A 22763-nucleotide genomic window follows, 5' to 3' on the forward strand; every position below is an offset into this window, starting at 1 on the left:
TCACTATATCAATGATTTGGATATAGATCTGGAAGGAGCAGTGTGGAAATTCACAGATGATAACAATAGCAGATACAGTTAATTCTTTAGAAGGTGAAAAGAAGCTGCAGTGGGATATTGATAAGGTGGTGGAATGGGCTAAAAAGTGACTGATTGAATTCAATGTCAGTAAGTGTGAGGTGATACATTTTGGTAAAAAAAATATCGGTAATTATACTTTAAATGGAAGTAGGCTTGGTGCTGTGGGATTTGGGGTACTGGTTCACAGAACATTAAAGGCAGCGTCTCAGGTTAATAAGGCTGTAAAAGAGCTGGAATTCTAGGGTTTATCACTAGGTATATTGCATAGAATTTACAGCACAGAAACAGGCCATTTGGCCCAACTGGTCTGTGATGTTGTTTATGCTCCACACGAGCCTCTTTCCACCCTACTTCATCTAACCCTATCTGCATATCCTTCTATTCCTTTCTCTCTCATGTATTTATCTAGCTTCTCCTTAAAGGTATCTATGCTATTTGCCTCAACTATTCCATGTGGTAGCAAGTTTCACATTCTAACCACTCTCTGGATAAAGAAGTTTCTCCTGAATTCTTTATTGGATTAATAATGACTATCTTATACTTATGGTCCCTAGTTTTAGACTCCAAGTGGAAATATCTTCTATACGTCTACCCTATCAAACCCCATCATAATTTTAAAGACCTCAATCAGGTCACTCCTCAGCCTTCTGTTTTCTAGAGAAAAGATCCCCACCCCGTTCAGTCTATCCTGATAGGTATATGCTCTCAGTTCTGGTATTATAGTTGTAAATCTTTTTTGTACCTTCGCTAGTGCCTCTATATCCTTTGTGTAATATGGTGACCAGAACTATGCACGGTACTCCAAGTGTGGTCTAACCAAAGTTCTATACAAGCTTTAACATAACTTCGCTGCTTTTCAATTCTATTCCTTTAGAAATTGACCCCATTACTTTGCATTTTTATGGTCTTGTTAACTTGCGTTGCTACTTTTAATGATTTGTGAATGTGTACTCCTAGATCCCTTTGATCCTCTACTCCATTTAGACTCTTATTTTCCAAGGGGTATGTGGCCTCCTTATTCCTCCTAAGAATTGAAATTGTACTTCCGATTCCCGAGTCCAAATCATTTATATAAATGGTGAACAGCAGTGGCCCCAGCACTGATTCCTGTGGAACGCCACTTCCCATCTTCTGCCAGTCTGAGTAACTACCTTTAACTCCTTCTCTGTTTTCTGTTTTGTTTTGTAGCCAGCTGGCTATTCATTCTGCTGCTTGTCCCCTGACTGCACATGCTCTGACCTTAGTCATGAGTATTATGTGGAACCTTATCGAAAGCCTTTTGAAAATCCAAATATATTACATCTACTACATTACCCTTGTCTACTCTTTCTGTTACTTCTTTAAAGAATTCAATAAGATTGGTCAAGCATGACATTTCCTTTTGAAATTCATGATGACTGTTTATTATATTTCCGGTTTCTAGATGTTTTTCTATTACATCTTTGAGTAAAGATGCCATTATCCTTCCTACCACCGATGTTAAGCTGACTGATCTATAGTTCCCTGGACTTATTCTATCTCCCTTTTTTAAATATAGGAATAACAGTAGCCGTCCTCCAGTCCTCTGGCACAATATCGTTTTCTAATATTTATAAAAATTAATACAGCAGTGCCTCTACTACCTCTTCCCTAGCTTCTTTTAGTATGCGCGGATGTTATCCATCCGGGCCGGGGTTTTTATTCTCTCTAAGTTTGATTAGCTTATCAATTATCTCCCCCCTTTCTGTCTTAAATGTCTTGAAAATAAGAGCAAAAGCACAGAGCAAACAGAGTGGCAACTTAAGAATTTGGTGAGGGGGGAATTAAGTGTAGAGGGGGAAGGACAGTAAACAGAAGAAGAGCTCTGAGAGCAGTGGAGGTGGAGCAGAAACCAGAGCGGCAGAGGCAAGTAAATAAAAGTCGGGGATCAAAGGCCTAAACTCACTCAGAGCAGCGGATGCGGTCAATCTTCAGGATAAATTCGGTGGGATCAAAAAAAAAACAAGGACTGATGTCACAGGACGGCAAGTAGGTGATTGGCTGGCAGAAGGCCCGAGAGTAGAGCAGGAGTGGGGGGCAATAAAACGGCAGCGGCCTGAGAGAAGAGCGGGAGTGGGGGGCAATAAAACGGCAGCGGCCTGAGAGAAGAGCGGGAGTGGGGGGTAAAAAAGTGTCAGCGGCCCGAGAGTAGAGCGGGAGTTGGGGGCAATAAAATGGCAGCGGCCTGAGAGTAGAGCGGGAGTGAGTCACATTTGGAGTCAACTCACCATAGGCAGAAATTGAAAGAGTGACTCCACAGACAGCAGGTAGGTGATTGGTGAGTATTAGTTTTTTTTTTCTCTCTTAGTTAGCGCAGGGGTTTAACTAAGAGCTTAAATCAATAACTTAAACTACATCAATTAATTAGTTAATAAAACTAAGCATAGCGAAAGATTAAAACCGCTTATAAAATAAATAAATAAATTCTGGTTCGACAAGTGATGGCAGGGCAGATGGTATGTCGTAACTGCAGCATGCGGGAGTTTGTGGAGAGCAGCATGATCCCCGGCAACCACATCTGCAATAAGTGTCTGCAGCTCGAGGAACTTCAGCTCAGAGTTGTTGAGCTGGAGTCCGAGCTGCAGGCATTACGATGCATCTGAGAGGAGGAGAGTTACCTGGACTTTTTGATTCAGGAGACAGTCACACCTCTTAGATTAGGTAGTAGTTTGGATTCATTCAGTCGTCAGGGACAGAAGGGTGTGACTGTGAGTCAGGCAGGTATGGGGACCCAAGATCTAGTGATGGAGCAACCTTGTCCAACAAGTACGAGATACTTGCTACCTGTATGGATGAGGGTGAAGACTGCAGGGAAGATGGGCAAACTGACCACGGCACTGTGGTATAGGGGGCCATTCAGTTGGGGGGGGGGGGTAAAAAGGAATGTGGTAGTGGTGGGGGATTGGCACTGTTCGCTGCAGCCGCGACCGAGAGCCCCGAAGGTTGTGTTGCCTGCCCGGTGCCAGGGTTAAGGACATCTCCTCGCAGCTGGAAAAGAACTTGGAGCATGAGAGGGAGGATCCTGTTGTCGTGGTCCACGTATGAACCAATGACGTAGGTGGAGCTAAGAATAGGGTTCTGCTGAGACAGTTTGAGGAGCTAGGGTCTAAATTAATAAGCAGAACCTCAAAGGTGGTAATCTCTGGATTACTGCCTAAGTCACGTGCAAATTGACAAAAGGACAAACAGATCAGAGAGTTAAATGTGTGGCTCAAAGAGTGGTGTGGGAGAACAGGGGTTTTGATTTAATAGAGCATCAACAAGTAAGGTCAAAGCAGGAAAAAATGGTTTAAAAAGTCAAAATTAAATCTGAATGCACGGAGCATTCGTAACAAGATAGATGAATTAGTTGCACAAATAGAGATAAATGGGTTTGACCTAATAGCCATTACAGAGACATGGTTGCAAAATGACCAAGGTTGGGAACTAAATATTCCAGGGTTTAGAAAAGACGGGCAGAATGGAAAAGGAGGGGGTGTAGCCCTAATAATAAAGGATGACATTAGGGCAGTGGTGAGAAAGGATCTTGGTTCGGAAGATCAGGAAGTAGGGTCAGTATGGGTGGAGATAAGAAATAACAAGAGATAAAGAGCATTGGTGGGAGTGGATTATAGGCCCCTTAATAGTAGCTATATCGTTAGACAGTGTATTAATCATGAAATACTAGGAGCTAGTAACAAAGGTAATTCAGTAATCGTGGGGGACTTTACTCTTCATATAGAGTCATAGAGTTATACAGCACGGATAGAGGCCCTTCGGCCCATCGTGTCCGCGCCGGCCATCAGCCCTGTCTATAGACTTGGCAAATCAAATTGGCAAAGGCAGTTTGGAGGACGAGTTCTTGGATTGCATTCAAGATGATTTCCGAGAGCAATACGTCATGGAACCAAGCAGGGAACAGGCTATTTTAGATCTTGTATTGTTTTATGAGACAGGGTTAATTGGTAATCTCACGGTAAAGGATCCTCTGGGGAAGAGTGATCATGATATAGAATTTCACGTTGAGTTTGAGAGTGACGTACTTAAGTCCGAAACTAGAGTCTTAAACTTAAATAAAGCCAATTATAGAGGTATGAGGGGCGAGTTGGCTAAGGTAGATTTGGAAATTAAATTAAAGGGTATGACAATAGAGAAACAATGACAAACATTTAAAGAAATATTTCAATATTCTCAACAAATATAGATTCCATTGAGAAATTAAAACTCCACCGGGAGAGTGATTCATCTATGGCTAACTAAAGAAGTTAAGGCTAGTGTTAGATTAAAAGAAGAGGCCTATAATGCTGCCAAAAGAGTAGTAAGCCTGAGGATTGGGAGAGTTTTAGAAACCAGCAAAGGACGATCAAAAATTTGATAAGGGAGAAAATAGAATATGAAGGTAAACTGGCAAGAAATATAAAAATGGATTGTAAGAGTATGTAAAAAGGAAGAGAGTAGCAAAAGTAAACATTGGTCCCCTAGAGGCTGAGACAGGAGAAATTATAATGGGGCATCAGGAAATGGCAGATGCGTTAAACAAATATTTTATATCTGTCTTCACAGTAGAAGACACAAAAAGCATACCAGAAATAGTGGGGAACCAAGGGTCTAATGAGAGTGAGGAACTTAAAACAATTTAATATGAGTAGAGAAAAAGTACTTTGGAAACTAATGGGACTAAAAGCTGATAAATCCCCTGGACCTGATGACCTACATCCGAGGGTTCTAAAAGAGGTGGCTGCAGAGATAGTGGATGCATTGGTTATGATCATCCAAAATTCCCCAGATTCTAGAACGGTCCCAGCGGATTGGAAGGTAGGAAATGTAACTCTACTATTCAAGAAAGGAGGGAGAGAGAAAACAGGGAACTACAGGCCAGTTAGCCTGACATCAGTCATCGGGAAAATGCTGGAATCCATTATTAAGGAAGTGGTAACAGGGCACTTAGAACATCATACTATGATTATGCAGAGTCAACATGGCTTTATGAAAGGGAAATCATGTTTGACAAATTTATTAGAGTTTTTTGAGGATGTAACTAGCAGGGTAGATAAATGGGAACCAGTGGAGGAAGTGTACTTGGATTTTCAAAAGGCATTCGATAAGGTGCCACATAAAAGGTCAAGATAAGGGCTCATGGGGTTAGGGGTAACATATCAGCATGGATAGAGGATTGGTTAACAGACAGAAAACAGAGAGTAGGAATAAACAGGCTTATCAGGTTATTTCAGGTTGGCAGGCTGTAACTAGTGGGGTACTGCAAGGATTGCTGCTTGGGCCTCAGCTATTTACAATCTGTATTAATGACTTGGATGAAGGGACCGAGTGTAGTATATCCAAGTTTGCTGACGATACAAAGCTAGGTGAGAAAGTAAGCTGTGAGGAGGACACAAAGAGTCTGCAAAGGGATATAGACAGGGGTGGGCAAGAAGGTGGCAGATGGAGTATAATGTGAGGTTATTCACTTTTTGGTAAGAAGAATAGAAAAACAGAATATTTTTTAAATGGTGAGAAACTATTAAATGTTGGTGTCCTGGTACAAGAAACACAAAAAGTTAGCCTGCAGTTACAGCAAGCAATTAGGAAGGCAAATGGCATGTTGGCCTTTATTGCAAGAGGGTTGGAGTACAAGAGTAAGGAAGTCTTGCTACAATTGTACAGGGCTTTGGTGAGACCTCACTTGGAGTACTGCATACAGTTTTGGTCTCCTTATCTAAGGAAGGATATACTTGCCTTAGAGGCGATGCAACAAAGGTTCTCTAGATTAATTCCTGGGATGAGAGGGTTGTCATGTGAGGAGAGCTTGAGTAGAATGAGCCCATACTCTTTGGAGTTTAGAAGAATGAGAGGTGATCTCATTGAAACATTTAAGATTCTGAGGGGGCTTGACAGGGTAGAGGCTGAGAGGTTGTTTCCCTTGGCTGGAGAGTCTAGAACTAGGGGATAGTCTCAGGATAAGGGGCTGGACATTTATGACTGAGATGCGGAGGCATTCCTTCACTCAGAGGGTTGTGAATCTTTGGAATTCTCTACCCCAGAGGGTTGTGGATGCTGACTCGTTGAATATATTCAAGGCTGAGATAAATACATTTTGGGACTCTAGGGGAATCAAGGGACATGGGGATCGGGCAAGAAAGTGGAGCTGAGGTAGAAGATCAGCCATGATCTGATTGAATGGCGGAGCAGGCTTGAGGGGCCATATGGCCTACTCCTGCTACTATTTCTTATGTTATGATGTTTTTCTAATGTCATGTCCACCCTGTTGGTGTCTCTGGTAAAAACTGAGGCAAAGTAATTATTCAATATTTCTGCCATTTCACTATCAATACCTGAGAGTTTATATATAAAAGCCAAGAGGTAATGAGCCTATATAAAACCTTAATAAGACCCCAGAGTACTGTGTGCAGTATTGGGCTCCACACTATAGGAAGGATATTGAAGCATTGGTGCCTGGTATGAAGATATATAAATACAAATAAAGACCTAGAAAAATCAGGGTTTTTTCGTTAGAACGACACAGATTACGGGGTAAGTGTTTAAAGTATGAAAGGATGGGACAGGGTGGATAAAAGCAGACTCTTTCCAGTAGTTGAGGCGTCAAGAATAAGGAGCCATAGATACAAGATTAATTAAGAGGTTTAGAACAGGGGGCAGGAGAAAGTTCTTCAAAGAGAGTTATGGGGCTGTGGTTAGTGGTTGAGGCAGAATCTGTCAACATTCAAGATTAGATTAGATTGGATAGGTGAATAAAGGAAAAGGGGTTGAAGGGATCTGGGAACAGGGTGAGTAAATGTGATTAGAACGATTTGTTCACATGGAGGGTAAACACTGACATGGACTGATGGGTGAATGACCTGTTTCTGTGTTATGATTTCTTTGTATAGCTGCTCTTGTGAATCTCCAACACCCTGCTTCTAGCAGCATTAATGGAGGCCTGCAGTCGGATGATCTCTCCCCTTTGCCATGTTATACACAGTGACCAAGAAGAAGAGCGAAAAAAGCAGTTCTTGGCAATTTTATTTTTAAAAAAGGTTGGCTAGTTAGGTTGGCTAACTAGCTGAGAAGGCTGTTAAAAAATCATACGGGATCCTTGGTTTAATAAACAGAGGCATAGAATACAAAAGTAAGGAAGCTATTGCTAAACCTTTATAAATCATTGGTTAAGCCCCAGCTGGAGTGTTGTGTCCAATTCTGGGCACCTCATTTTAGGAAGGAGAAGAGATTTACTAAAATGGTATCAGGGTTATGATCGAGTAAATAGGGAGAAACTGTTTCCAGTGGCAGAAGGGTTGGTAATCTGAGGTCACAGATTTAAGGTAATTGTCAAAAGAACCAGAGGCAAGATGAGAATTTTTTTTACGCAGCGAGTTGTTGTGATCTGGAATGCACTGCCTGAAAGGGTGGTGGAAGCAGATTCAGTAGTAACTTTCAAAAGGGAATCGGATAAACATTTGAAGGGGAAAAATTTGCAGGGCTATGGGGAAAGAGCAGGGCAGTGGGACTAATTGGATAGCTCTTTCAAAGAGTAGGCACGATGGGCTGAATGGCCTCCTTCTGTGCTCTATCATTCTATGATTCTGTAACTCTTCTATAGCCTGAAATTGTGATATTTGAATAATAGGATAAATGGTGGCAGTGAACCAGTTCCCATTTATTTCCACCCAACATTGCAGGTTCCCAAAGTGGTTCCCGATACCCAAATATAATTGTTGTTCTTTTCCTTGGGTGTATATAGATACTGACGGTGTTTACTTGCTGAGCACAAAAACCGCAACGATAAAAATAGAAATTTGACACAACACAAAGCCGAGCCAAAAGTCTCAGATTTGTAAGGCGAACACAAAACATCCCCAGGAAGCTTCAGGTTTGTGTGCCAGCTGTCAACTAATTGCAGTGTTGAGTTACTGAATCTCTTGTAATTGAGACTCCTTAATTGAGCGAGGTGTGTTTTTATTGATCATATAACATAATCACACTGCAGTGAAGAGCAAGAGGACATAGATATTGGAACTGAAATCTCCTTGGATTTTTGTTAATTAATTGGCAGCAAGATAAGATATGTTTTTTGCTGAGCCAAAATCAAATTGTTGTAAATTATGTAAGTGGCAGTGTGAGTTGGAGACTCTGTGTGAATTATTTTAAAGACCACATGTTATTCCATTTTTCGATCAGGCACTTTACAACCTGCTGGCCTTAACATTGATTTCAACGACTTTAGATCATAATCACCACTCCCATTTTCTCGGACTGCAGGTGCTGGTAATGGTTCCGCTGTAACCATTTACACCTCCTCTGGACCCATCTTTTGTTTCTTGTCCCAATTACCACCCCCTTTGTCCTCCCCTTTGTTCTTTCCTCCCTCCCTCCCCCGGCCTTTTCCCTGGCTCTGTACTTGCTTTAAAACTGTTAAATCTCTAACTTCTTCCAGTTCTGATGGAAGGACATCGACCTGAAACGTTAACTCTGTGTTTCTCTCTCCACAGATGCTGTCTGACCTGAGTGTTTTCCAGTATTTTCTGTTTTTATTTCAGATTTCCAGCATCCGCAGTATTTTCCTGTTGTTAGTCCATTTAGTTGCTTTGTTGAACGTAACCGTCTTGATATCTGAATTCATTCAATTTAAGTATTGTCTATTATCAATAAAAATTGAAAGGTTTTAACCCATGAAAGAATTTTTATTTTAAAAATTTCCAACAGGAAGCTTTTGCCCAGTCTGAAGACGAAGAGGCCTCAGGACTTGGTGCTGGTGATTGGAACAGGAGTGAGTGCAGCTGTAGCGCCGCAGGTGCCTGCTCTTAAATCCTGGAAAGGCCTGATCCAGGCTTTGCTGGATGCTGCTAATGACTTTGACCTCCTAGAGGAGGAGGAGAACAAAAGGTTCCAAAAATCCCTCCGTGAAGATAAGAATCTTGTGCATGTTGCACATGACTTGATACAGAAGCTTTCACCAGTAAGTGAATTTTTAATAGCCTGTGATTGGAATTACAAATTTTGGTAAAGAAGGAGGCAGCTCAGTGATTATAGACCAGCAATTTAAAATTACCCGAGGTCCAGTTTTTACTATTTTTGGCTGTAGACCAATTATATAAATATTTCTGTGGATGGAGTGTATTGCGATGTGCTTTTATAGTTGTAGAAATGAAGTGCTGATGCACTCTGTATATTGGGCTCCACAACTTTGAACATTTGTGCACCAGTTCCCCTAATAAAATGCAGCAGTTCGGAATCAATGTCATTAAGTGCTGGTACACCTAGAATCAGTGCTAGGGTAGGTCCAGCATCCATGTGACCTGCTTCCATACAGGCCCACTTCTGACACATTGCCCTGTCCCAGTACTAGTGGTGGTATTGGTGCAGTAACTGTAAATGGCAGTGGCACCAATCTCATTGTCCCAATACCAATACTGGTATGGATCTGTTTCAGGTTCTGGTCTGCTACTTTACTGTTATCGGTCGAACACTGCTGTTATTTTTGCATTTGTTATATGGTATATTCTGCACGGCAAATCAAATTTAGATGCAGTTTGTTGTAGAGATGATTGCCCAGCCCTGTGAAGTTCCTTTTAATGTTACCTAGCAGTGATGCTGATGTACTCATTTGTGGCCCATTTCCCCATGACCTATGGCCCTTGGCAGACTTGTTAATCAATGTATCTCTGGATCTCCATTTACAGACCAATCAAATAAGCGAGGTTGTAAGCTGCACTGAACTCTCCCCATTCTTTGCTCTTCAGTGTTGGGAAGCAAAGGAATACTATTGGGGTGGACCTTTCTAGCATCCATACAGTATATGAAAGGGATGTATTAAAATTACATAGAATGTACAGCACAGAAACAGGCCATTGGGCCCAACTGGTCTGTGCTGGTATTTATGCTCCACATGATCCTCCTCCCACCCTACTTCATCTAACCCTATCAGCATATCATTTAGACCTTTTTTTTTTATTCGTTCATGGGATGTGGGCATCACTGGCAAGGCCAGCATTTATTGCCCATCCCTAATTGGCCTTGAGAAGGTGGTGGTGAGCCGTCTTCATGAACCGCTTCAGTTTGTGTGGTGAAGGTGCTCCCACAGTGCTGTTAGTTAGGGAGTTCCAGGATTTTGACCCAGTGACGATGAAGGAACGACGATATATTTCCAAGTCGAGATGGTGTGTGACTTAGAGGGATTGTGCAGGTGGTGTTGTTCCCATGTGCCTGCTGCCCTTGTTCTAGGTAAGGAATCTTACAACACCAGGTTATAGTCCAACTGTTTTATTTGAAAATCACAAGTTTTCGGAGGCTTTCTCCTTCATCAGGTGAGTGTGGGATTCGGATTCCATGGAAGGTTACCGCATTTATAGTCAGAGAACAATACCTGGTGATTACAGATAATCTTTCCAACTGCCCGTTGTCAAGGCAAAGTGTTCAGACAGAGAGGTGTTACCTACAGGACCACCGAATACACAAACGGCCAGAACAAAAGACAGACAGACAGAGAGAGAGAGAAACATCCGAAAGGAAGAGGAAGGCAGAGAATGACCCGTTGTATTAAAAACAGATAACTTTTTTTCGCTGGTGGGGTTACGTGTAGCGTGACATGAACCCAAGATCCCGGTTGAGGCCGTCCTCATGGGTGCGGAACTTGGCTATTAATTTCTGCTCGACGATTTTGCGTTGTCGTGTGTCTCGAAGGCCGCCTTGGAGAACACTTACCCGAAGATCGGTGGCTGAATGTCCTTGACTGCTGAAGTGTTCCTCGACTGGGAGGGAACCCTCCTGTCTGGCGATTATTGCGCGGTGTCTGTTCATCTGTTGTCGCAGTGTCTGCATGGTCTCGCCAATGTACCATGCTCCGGGGCATCCTTTCCTGCAACGTATGAGGTAGACAACGTTGGCCGAGTCACAGGAGTATGAACCATGTACCTGGTGGGTGGTGTCCTCTCGTGTGATGGTGGTATCTGTGTCGATGATCTGGCATGTCTTGCAGAGGTTGCCGTGGCAGGGTTGTGTGGTGTCGTGGACGCTGTTCTCCTGAAAGCTGGGTAATTTGCTGCGAACGATGGTCTGTTTGAGGTTGGGTGGCTGAAGGCGAGTAGTGGAGGTGTGGGGATGGCCTTAGCGAGGTGTTCGTCATCATCGATGACATGTTGAAGGCTGCGGAGAACATGGCGTAGTTTCTCCGCTCCGGGGAAGTACTGGACGACGAAGGGTACTCTGTTGGTTGCGTCCCGTGTTAGTCTTCTGAGGAGGTCTATGCAATTTTTCGCTGTGGTCTGTCGGAACTGTCGATCGACGAGTCGAGTGTCATATCCCGGTCTTACGAGGGCGTCTTTCAGCGTCTGTAGGTGTCCATCGCGTTCCTCCTCGTCTGAGCAGACCCTATGTATTTGCAGGGCCTGTCCATAGGGGATGGCCTCTTTGACGTGGTTAGGGTGGGAGCCTTCGTCGTCCAGTACTTCCCCGGAGCGGAGAAACTACGCCATGTTCTCCGCAGCCTTCAACGTGTCATCGATGACGACGAACACCTCACTAAGGCCATCCCCACACCTCCACTACTCGCCTTCAAACAGCCACCCAACCTCAAACAGACCATCGTTCGCAGCAAATTACCCAGCTTTCAGGAGAACAGCGTCCACGACACCACACAACCCTGCCACGGCATCCTCTGCAAGACATGCCAGATCATCGACACAGATACCACCATCACGCGAGAGGACACCACCCACCAGGTACATGGTTCATACTCCTGTGACTCTGCCAACGTTGTCTACCTCATACGTTGCAGGAAAGGATGCCCCGGAGCATGGTACATTGGCGAGACCATGCAGACACTGCGACAACGGATGAACGGACACCGCGCAACAATCGCCAGACAGGAGGGTTCCCTCCCAGTCGGGGAACACTTCAGCAGTCAAGGACATTCAGCCACCGATCTTTGGGTAAGTGTTCTCCAAGGCGGCCTTCGAGACACACGACAACGCAAAATCGTCGAGCAGAAATTGATAGCCAAGTTCCGCACCCATGAGGACGGCCTCAACCGGGATCTTGGGTTCATGTCACGCTACACGTAACCCCACCAGCGAAAAAAGAGCTATCTGTTTTTAATACAACGGGTCATTCTCTGTCTTTCTCTTCCTTTTCGGATGTTTCTCTCTCTCTCTCTCTGTCTGTCTTTTGTTCTGGCCGTTTGTGTATTCGGTGGTCCTGTAGGTAACATCTCTCTGTCTGAACACTTTGATTGCCTTGACTATAAATGCGGTAACCTTCCATGGAATCCGAATCCCACACTCACCTGACGAAGGAGAAAGCCTCCGAAAGCTTGTGATTTTCAAATAAAACAGTTGGACTATAACCTGGTGTTGTAAGATTCCTTACATTTGTCAACCCCAGTCCATCACTGGCATCTCCACATCTTGTCCTAGGTGGTAGAGGTCGCGGGTTTGGGAGGTGCTGTTGAAGAAGCCTTGGCGAGTTGCTGCAGTGCATCCTATGGATGGTACACACTGCAGCCACGGTACGCCAGTGGTGAAGGGAGTGAATGTTTAGGGTGGTGGATAGGGTGCCAATCAAGCAGGCTGCTTTGTCCTGGATGGTGTCGAGCTTCTTGAGTGTTGTTGGAGCTGCGCTCATCCAGGCAAGTGGAGAGTATTCCATCACACTCCTGACTTGTGCCTTATGGAAAGGCTTTGGGGAGTCAGGAGGTGAGTCACTCACTGCAGAATACCCAGCCTTGACCTGCTCTTGTAGCCACAGTATTTATGTGGCTAGTCCAGTTAAGTTTCTGGTCAATGGTGACGCCCAAGATATTGATGGTGGGGGATTCGGTGATGGTAATGCGGTTGAATGTCAAGGGGAGGTGGTTGGACACTCTCTTGTTGGATATGGTCATTGCCAGGCACTTGTCTGGTCTGAATGTTACTTGCCACTTACCAGCCCAAGGCTGGATGTTGTCCAGGTCTTGCTGTATGCGGGCACGGACTACTTCATTATCTGAGGGGTTGCAAATGGAACTGGACACTCATCAGTGAACATCCCCATTTCTGACCTTATGATGGAGGGAAGGTCATTGATGAAGCAGCTGAAGGTGGTTGGCCTAGGACACTCCCCTGAGGAACTCCTGCAGCAATGTCCTGGGGCTGAGATGATTGGCCTCCAACAACCACTACCATCTTCCTTTGTGCTATTTATGACTCCAGCCACTGGAGAGTTTTCCCCCTGATTCCCATTGACTTCAGTTTTACTAGGGCTCCTTGGTGCCATACTTGGTCAAATGCTGCCTTGATGTCAAAGGCAGTCACTCTCACCTCACGACTGGAATTCAGCTGTTCTGTCCATGTTTGGACCAAGGCTGTAATGAGGTCTGGAACTGAGTGATCCTGGCGGAACCCAAACTGAGCATCGGTGAGCAGGTTATTGGTGAGTAAGTGCCGTTTGAAAGCACTGTCGATGACACCTTCCATCACATTGCTGATGATTGAGAGTAGACTGATGGGACGGTAATTGTCCGGATTGGAATTGTCCTGCTTTTTGTGGACAGGACATACCTGGGCAATTTTCCACATTGTTGGGTGGATGCCAGTGTTGTAGCTGTACTGGAACAGCTTGGCTAGAGGCGCGGCTAGTTCTGGAGCATGTCTTCAGCACGACAGCCGGGATGTTGTTGGGGCCCATAGCCTTTGCTGTATCAAGTGCGCTCAGCCGTTTCTTGATATCACGTGGAGTGAATCGAATTGGCTGAAGACCGGCTTCTGTGATGGTGGGGATATCGGGAGGAGGCCGAGATAGATCATCCACTCGGCACTTCTGGCTGAAGATGGTTGCAAACACTTCAGCCTTGTCTTCTGCACTCACATGCTGGACTCTGCCATCATTGAGGATGGGGATGTTTACAGAGCCTCCTCCTCCCGTTATTTGTTTAATTGTCCACCACCATTCACGACTGGATGTGACAGGATTGCAGAGCTTTGATCTGATCCGTTGGTTGTGGAATTGCTTAGCTCTGTCTATAGCATGTTGCTTCCGCAGTTTGGCATGCATGTAGTCCTGTGTTGTAGCTTCACCAGGTTGGCACCTCATTTTTCGGTACGCCTGGTGCTGCTCCTGGCATGCTCTTCTACACTCCTCATTGAACCAGGGTTGATCCAACAGATCAGATCGTGGACAAATGCATCTGCAACAGGTAGATTGGTGAGGACGAGGTCAAGTAAGTTTTTCCCTCGTGTTGGTTCGCTCACCACCTGCCGCAGGCCCAGTCTGGCAGCTATGTCCTTCAGGACTCGGCCAGCTCGGTCAGTAGTGGTGCTACCGAACTATTCTTGGTGATGGACATTGAAGTCCCCCACCCAGCGTACATTCTTTTAGAGAACCACAAGCGTGAGCCCATGACCGTCACTTCATCACCATAGCAGATTTGTTCACTTGAGTGCCACCTTTTACTGGTTTGTTGTTTTAATAGTATTTCTTATGAATTTATTTGTGTTTATGAATCTGTATAAGTGTATCATGGTGCAGAGCTGCATTTTAAACTTTTAAATATTCTGGCATTCCTTTTAGAAGTCATTGTATAGACCTTAACATAAATGAAATTGATGTGCTGTCCTGTGGTGCAGTGCCTGATCTGCACTTAGCAACTCCCCAGGGTGATGTGTGAAATCAGGAGCTGACCGTGTGCGGAATCAGACCTGTGTCCCGTGATTTAATGTATTGGAGCATCACTGGGAGTGGCCCTCAAGTAATACACTGCTTGGGATTGTGGCCCTTGGCAGCTAGTGAGGATCACTGCCGTATAGAAACGGATTACCAAATCTTGCATGACTAAGATGTCATTTATCAGGGATTGATGGATTTTTTTCCCTCCAAATCAGTTTGGCCTGAACTGGGATCATTTAGGGCCCGTGGGTAGGGATTAAATACCCACGCACATAAATTTTATGCTTTCAGCAGCAAGAGATGGACTGCATGGCCCAGTAAGACCCGTGGAGAGAAGCTTGGAAAGGATGGCTCTTATGACGAGAATAGTTGGATTGGTGGAGACCCTGAGATTTTGTGGTTGGTGGAGGCAGTGATGAGCTGAGTTAGTGAGCAGAGGCTGTGAATATATGAAGGCTGGAGTTTTTTTTTCACTCCTGAATACAGGTCCAGAACTGAGATTCAGTCTCAAACTCTAGACCGGCTGAGTGAGATTGAGATCCAAAAATGAGAAAGGTATCAGTCTCTGTACTTTGACAGCAGCTGCTCACTAAACCGACTGAGCAGGACTTGAATCTCCCACCCAGTGCAAAATATCAGAACATCTTAGAAAGTTACTGGATTTTTAAAAAAAAGTTTTCTTCTCTCAAATAGGAGTTGTAAAAAATGCAAACATTTCAGTTAATTAGAGAAGGGAAATCAATCTTGCTAGCAGTGTTAAAAATATCTACAAAACAAATCACGATGAGCGTTGCTGCAAGATTAGAAAGTTTGCCTTTAAAACCAACAATTTTAAAGCATGATCGATCTATCGGTCTCGCTCTCTTGCACACGTACCTCCCCTGTCTCTTCCTCTTTTCCCCCCCCCCCAAAACCCGGAACAATAGTATTTTCCTTTGAATGAGTAATGGGATATTCTTCAAGACAATTCTTTGCAAGTCCTGTGGTGTATCTGAGGCTTTGTTACGGCCCGTGTGCTTGCTTTGCGTTCTGGTGCATGACTGCTTCCATTGATCCTTGTCCAATCCCCCACAGCGCACTAGCAATGTTCGGTCAACCTTCTTCAAAGACTGTTTGTATGAGGTTTTTGATGACCTCGAGTCCAAGATGGATGATGTTGGGAAGCACCTGTTGCAATCAGTCCTGAAGCTGATGGAGAATGGAACCCTAGTTTTAACCACCAACTTCGACAATCTTTTGGAAATCTACGGAACTCACCGAGGAACAGAATTAGAATCCTTAGACCTCACGGATGAGAAAAAGGTAAAGTGGATGGAATGCAGTATCGCCTACAAAATGGTGACAATTTGGATCAGCTCATGGTGGCCTAGGTCAGGGATGTTCAACCTTTTGGAGCTGGGGCCAGATACACGCGCCATAGCCAGTGAGTGGGCAGCATGTAATTACACAGAAATGTGATTCTGCCATACAACAGCAATAAAGTAAGACCCCTCCCCATACCTTTTTTAAAAAAAAAGTGAGGTCTCTGTATGCCAAAAAGCAAGACCTACATACACAAAATAAAGTGAGACTACCCACACTCCCACTCCCTCTTTTTCTTTCGTGAAAGAACCATGGGTGGCTTTATTTTTCTCTTGAAACTTGCCAGTGATGTACATATCAGAGCTGTAACAAAAAAAATCTAGAATTTGGGTAGCTGTAGGCAGCTTTGGAGGGAGTTAGAAAGTTGCCAACATCAGAACTGGTGCAGGGAAGTGTAATGGGAACTCTGTTGATCCAAAGAAATGTGGAAATCTGTCATAATAAAATAGATAATGCTGCAGTACGCAGCAGGTCTCTCCGTATCTGAAAAGCTGCTAATGTTTTGGCTGGAGACTTCTATTTGGAACTGAAAATAGGATCGCTGGAATAAAAACAGAAAATGCTGGAAAAGCTCAGCAAGTGAAGCAGCATCTGTGGAGAAAGAAACAGAGTTAACGTTTCAGATCGAAGACGTTTCAGGTCGAAGACCTTTCGTCAGAAACGTTAACTCTGCTTTTTTTCTCCACAGATGCTGCCTCCCTTGCTGAGCTTGTCCAACATTTTCTGTTTTTTATTTCAGATTTCCAGCATCCGCAGTATTTTGCTTTCGGTACTGGATCTCTGGAGCTCTTTCACTCACCTTCTGCTTTTCTAATGTTTTTTATGGTTTGACCTAGCTGAGCTTTGTATGTCATTTGGCACCTTCACCTCTTTCTGTTTACAGACCATTAAACTTCTTGTAATAGTATATCTGCCTTGACCATCACCTTTTGTTCTCTGTTCCCCTGTTTTAGTAAGACCGATAAAGGGTTTCTCTCACTTTCATTTTCTTGGTTCTGATGAAGGGCTTTCACCCAAAATGTTAACCATTTTCCTTCTTTTGGGATGCTGGCAGACCTGCTGTGTATTTCCAGCGATTTCTTTTTAAACAGTGGGAGCTGATGGCTTCTGTTAGTTCAGGTCGCAGAGAAAGTGACGTCTGTACATTGCACTCATGGGTGTGGAAATTTGGTACCTGAAACATGAGGAACTAACACAACAACCTGAAGTACACTGTCATTAATATTATTTTAATATTTTATGAAAATCTATTCTGTTCATTATTGTGAATACTTTTGTTTAAAGGATTACTCCCTAGTCATGCGATGCCCTTTCTTTATAGTATGCCACTATTTCTACACTACTTTCCCAAGTCTAGAGAAGCTGGAAAGGCAGAGGAAAGGCCTCTAAGTGCCTAACGTAAAGTTCTTAGCAGCCCTAGCTTGCTGTTTATTGTAGTCAGTGGACCAGTCACCGAGCACTTTCTGAAGCTCTGTTAAGGTTAAGCAGTCATTTAGTCTTTCTGCCCAAATGTGAGAGGTGCAGGGGATGTATCTGGATGCAGCAGGGTGCTATCAAAGTCTACAGTATAAACAAAACATGTTAAGTAATAGACAACAGGTTGTGAAAATTAGCTTTGCAATTTGAAAAAAAACTTACGGTAGCTGATACCTGATTACGGCATCTTTACTGAAACAGCAGTAAAAATATTAATTCTATCTTTGCTGGAGTGATAAATTATTGAGATGAATTGGGCAGAAAAAAGTGGACTTGTGTCAATGAACAGACAATGCGTATAGCAATTGCAGTTTTTGTTTTGCTACATATATTTTAACAGGCTACAAGAGCTAGTCTCTTTTCTGTTTGTGGTAGGTACTGGAATGGGCACAGGAGAAACGAAAGATGAGTGTGTTACACATCCATGGCGTTTACACTAACCCCAGCGGGATCGTTCTACATCCTTTGGGCTACCAGAATGTGTTGCGTAATACAGAAGTAATGGTGAGTTTTCTGTTACTTTCCTAGTGCAGATATTGAAATACCATTGGATACATGATCTAAAAGGGCGCAGCTGAGAGATCGCTCTGGCAGTCTGCTACTGGGATGTCACTGGGAGCTTTTCCAGGAGATGCTGCTCGACTTATTGTCCCAAATGATTGTTTTTCCTCCTCCCTTCCTGTGGAGAATGGATTGGCCTCTAATTGTCACCACTCATGATCTGGGAAGTCAATGCATGATGAATCATTGGTATGGGTTTTTTTTAATATAAATTATTTTGATGTCAGCTGAAGCTTCAATTGATGACAGCCTCATAGCTCCCAGATGTATTGTGTCTGGTGAGTCAAAGCATCATGAAGCGACTCCACAAAGCGGAAGTCTAATTCTGTTAAATACTATATTTGCAACCTTGGTACTATATATCCATCTTTGGTGCTGTACAGCAATTCTTCATGATGCCTTGACTTGCTCTTGAAGTCATCGGCTTTCTATAACTCCTGTGGAATAAAAACCAGTTCATCCCGAATAAGCAGTGCATCAGAGAGTCTTGATTCTCATTCTTGTTTTCAAATCCCTCCATGTCTTCACCCCTCCCTATCTCTGTAACCTCCTCCAACCCCCCAAGATCTCTGCGCTCCTCCAATTCTGGCCTCTTGCACATCCCCAATTTTAATCGCTCCACCATTGGTGGCCGTGCCTTCAGCTGCCTAGGCCCTAAGCTCTGGAATTCCCTCCCGAAACCTCTACCTCTCCACCTCTCTCTCCTCCTTTTAAGACGCTCCTTAAAACCTGCCTCTTTGACCAAGCTTTTAGTCCCCTGTCCTAATATGTGGCTCGTTGTCAAAATTTTTTTTTTATAATGCTACTGTGAAGCGGCCTGGGACGTTTTGCTAAGTTCAAGGCGCTATATAAATGCAAGTTGTTGTCTGTGGGATGCTTCAGTGGAATATAAATGTATATTGTATTCTCTCTCCCCAGTACATGTTCTGACACAGTAGATCAAAAACTCATAATAAACTAAATGCAGTGTTGTTAAATGTCCTGCAGAGCAGGTCATCACAATGCACCAGATATACTCCACTCTGTAAATTCACGTGGGTCAGAATAGCAACAGATTAGCAAAGGAACATAGGAACAGGAGTAGGCCATTCAGCCCCTCGAGCCCGCTCTGCTATTTGATAAGATCATGGCTGATCTGTGATCTAACTCCATATACCTGCCTTTGGCCCATATCCCTTAATACCTGTGGTTGCCAAAAAGCTATCTATCTCAGATTTAAAATTAGCAATTGATGCGAGCTCAATTGCTGTTTGCGGAAGAGAGTTCCAAACTTCTACCATCCTTTGTGTGTAGAAGTGTTTTCTAATCTCACACCTGAAAGGGCTGGCTCTAATTTTTAGACTGTGTCCCCTAGTTCTAGAATCCCCAACCAATGGAAATAGTTTCTCTCTATCCACCCTATCTATTCCCCTTAATATCTTAAACTTCAATCAGATCACCCCTTAACCTTCTAAACTCTAGAGAATACAACCCCAATTTGTGTATCTCTCCTCGTAACTTAACCCTTGAAGTCCGGGTATCATTCTAGTAAACCTACGCTGCACTCCCTCCAAGGCCAATATGTCCTCCCGAAGGTGCGGTGCCCAGAACTGCTCACAGTACTCCAGGTGCGGTCTAACCAGGGTTTTGTATAGCTGCAGCATAACTTCTGCCCCCTTGTACTCTAGTCCTCTAGATATAAAGGCCAGCATTCCATTAGCCTTATTGATTATTTTCTGCACCTGTTCACAACACTTCAATGATCTATGTACCTGAACCCCTAAGTCCCTTTGGACATCCACTGTTTTTAACTTTTTACCATTTAGAAAGTACCCTCTTTTGGTCCAAAGTGGATGACCTCACATTTGCCTACATTGAATTCCATGGGCAAAACTGTGGCAAATTCACCTAATCTATCAATATCCCTTTGTAATTTTATGTTTTCATCTACACTGCTTGCAGTACCACCAATCTTTGTGTCATTGGCAAACTTAGATATGAGACTTTCTATGCCTTCATCTAAGTCATGATGTGGAGATGCCGGTGATGGACTGGGGTTGACAATTGTAAACAATTTTACAACACCAAGTTATAGTCCAGCAATTTTATTTTAAATTCACAAGCTTTCGGAGATTCTCTCCTTCCTCAGGTAAATGTTCAGGATCTTCAAGGAGATCCTGAACATTTACCTGAGGAAGGAGAGAATCTCCGAAAGCTTGTGAATTTAAAATAAAATTGCTGGACTATAACTTGGTGTTGTAAAATTGTTTACAATTCATCTAAGTCGTTAATAAATATTATGAATAATTGAGGCCCCAAGACAGATCCCTGCGGGACTCCACTAGTCACATCCTGCCAATGTGAGTACCTTCCCATTATCCCTATTCTCTGTCGCCTTTCGCTCAGCCAACTTCCTAACCAAGTCTGTACTTTTCCCTCGATTCCATGGGCTTCTATCTTAGCTAACAGTCTCTATGTGGGACTTTATCAAATGCCTTCTGGAAGTCCATATAAATAACATCCATTGACATTCCCCCGTCCAGTACTTTAGTCACCTCCTTAAAAAATTCAATCAGGTTTGTCAGGCACGACCTACCTTTCACAAATCCATGCTGGATCTCGCTGATTAACTGAAAATTCTCAAGGTGTTCAGTCACCCTATCCTTAATTATAGACTCCAGCATTTTCCCCACAACAGATGTTAGGCTAACTGGTCTATAATTCCCTGGTTTCCCTCTCTCTCCTCTCTTAAAAAGCGGAGTGACATGCGCAATTTTCCAATCTAGAGGGACAGTTCTTGAATCTAGAGAACTTTGAAAGATTATAGTTAGGGCATCCGCAATGTGCTCACCTACTTCCTTTAAAACCCTGGGATGGAAACCATCTGGTCAACAAGTTTCCCTCCTTCCCCCCCCCCCCCCCCCCCCCCACAAAGTGGGTAAATATGCCAGTGTGGTACACAGCCAGTTAAACCAGAAACTTGGGGATTAGGTTATAGTTGGCTGATCTTGGCCATGGTAGCAGTGTGGGTGGTACTACTGATCTGCCCTGTGCTAAGGGGGGGAAATCACTAAATTGTGTGATCCTGATCACTGTCCAGAGTCTCCTGCGGGAAAGTGCGTGTGTGTGGATATCGGATATGGACAGGATCTGGACATGCTTGTGATCCACCCACAGTTGAATAGTCCCCTGACGCTAACTGTTGAGGCTCATACAGGAACAATGGTCACATGGGCTGGGACCTGGGGGGCACTTGTGCAACCATACCCCAGCAAGAGCCACAGCCTCCAGGAGAGGAGGAGAGAATATAAAAGACTGACACTCTTCGTTTTGTTCATGTTTTAACTTTTGCAAATGTGAACGTTTGTGATTTGATCCAGATTATGTGGGAAACTGTAAATTTAGCTTGTGCATCAGGGAGTAGGTGCTGCTGTAAACATCTGTCTTTTAATTACTGAGCAGAGGGAGATTCAGAAGCTGTATGAAAACAAGGCCTTTGTCTTCCTCGGCTGTGGCCGGACAGTGGAGGACACGACGTTCCAGTCGCTGTTCCTAGAAGCGGTGAGAAACAAGTCTGACCTCGAACACTTCATGCTGGTGCGCAGGGACGACGTGGATGAGTTTAAAAAACTTCGTGAAAATATGCTGGACAAAGGAATTAAAGTAATCTCTTACGGGGACGAATACTACGACCTGCCAGAATACCTCGAACGACTGACCAATGCCATCTGTTCACAAGGCAGGCAAGGTATGTTGTCGGGGAAGGTTGGATTCAGTGACCTTAATCCAGTAACTAACCGCACAGGTTGCAGTAAACACAGTAATGGGGCCATGTCATTTTGCAGGGAATAAATTCTGTTTGGGGACATATTGGGCTACTGCAGCTTCCAGAATGGGATAGGATGGGAAACTCGGCCCGGGTTCTTGCTTCTGATTGCTGTGCGGTGAATGTCTGCTGGAGGTATGCATCTGGGAACATCAGGCAAGACAATATTAGGCTCAGGTGTGTAAATCTCCTCCTGCACCCTCCATGGTCAAGGAACCAGGGTTGGTAATTGGTGGGAAGGTAGGAGACCGAGAGTAGGGATAAAGGGTTAGTTCTCTGATTGCCAGGATGTGATGAGTGGTGTTCCCCAGGGAATTGTACTGGGGCCTCAGTTCTTCACCATATATATTAATGATTTGGATGAAGGAATTGAGAGTTGGATATACAAGTTTACAGATGACATTAAGTTAGGAGCCCAGTATGTTGTGTGGATGGGAGGAGGAAGTTACAAATGGTCATAGACTAAATGAATGGGCAAAACTAGGGCAGATGTTCAATGTGGGGAAGTGTGAGGTCATCCACTTTGGATCTGAGAAAGATCTTAATAGTGAGAGATGAGAGGCAAAGTGATTTGGGTGTCCATGTACACACATCACTAAAAATTGGTGCACAGGTACAAGAAGTAATCAAAAAGACTAATGGAATATTGGCTTTTATCACAAGGGGAGTGGAATTCAAAAGTGTGGAAGTGATGCTTGAGTTGTACAGAGCCTTGGTTAAACCCTGTCTGGAGTACTATGTAAAATTTTGGGCACCAAACCCCAGGGAAGATAGATCGGCCTTGGAGGAGGTACAATGCAGATTCACTGTATATACCCAGTGATACTCAGGCTTAAAGGGTTAAATTATA

At 43.9% G+C, this 22763-nt stretch overlaps 1 protein-coding gene across 6 annotated transcripts in view; it reads left to right on the top strand.

Annotated features, from left to right (window-relative positions):
• Positions 1 to 22763, top strand: part of fam118b (family with sequence similarity 118 member B) — a 49870-nt gene that overhangs the window by 22423 nt on the left and 4684 nt on the right. For 5 of the 6 annotated variants that reach the window (XM_067971085.1, XM_067971086.1, XM_067971082.1 and 2 more), the window contains exons 3-6: positions 8776 to 9028; positions 15784 to 16011; positions 17923 to 18051; positions 21550 to 21835. In XM_067971085.1, coding sequence (XP_067827186.1) covers positions 8776 to 9028; positions 15784 to 16011; positions 17923 to 18051; positions 21550 to 21835 — 896 coding nt within the window. The remainder of the gene's footprint in view (positions 1 to 8775; positions 9029 to 15783; positions 16012 to 17922; positions 18052 to 21549; positions 21836 to 22763) is intronic. The other variant, XM_067971087.1, reaches the window with a different exon arrangement.

Source organism: Heptranchias perlo, chromosome 33, assembly GCF_035084215.1.
Source record: "Heptranchias perlo isolate sHepPer1 chromosome 33, sHepPer1.hap1, whole genome shotgun sequence".
Lineage (NCBI taxonomy): Eukaryota > Metazoa > Chordata > Chondrichthyes > Hexanchiformes > Hexanchidae > Heptranchias > Heptranchias perlo.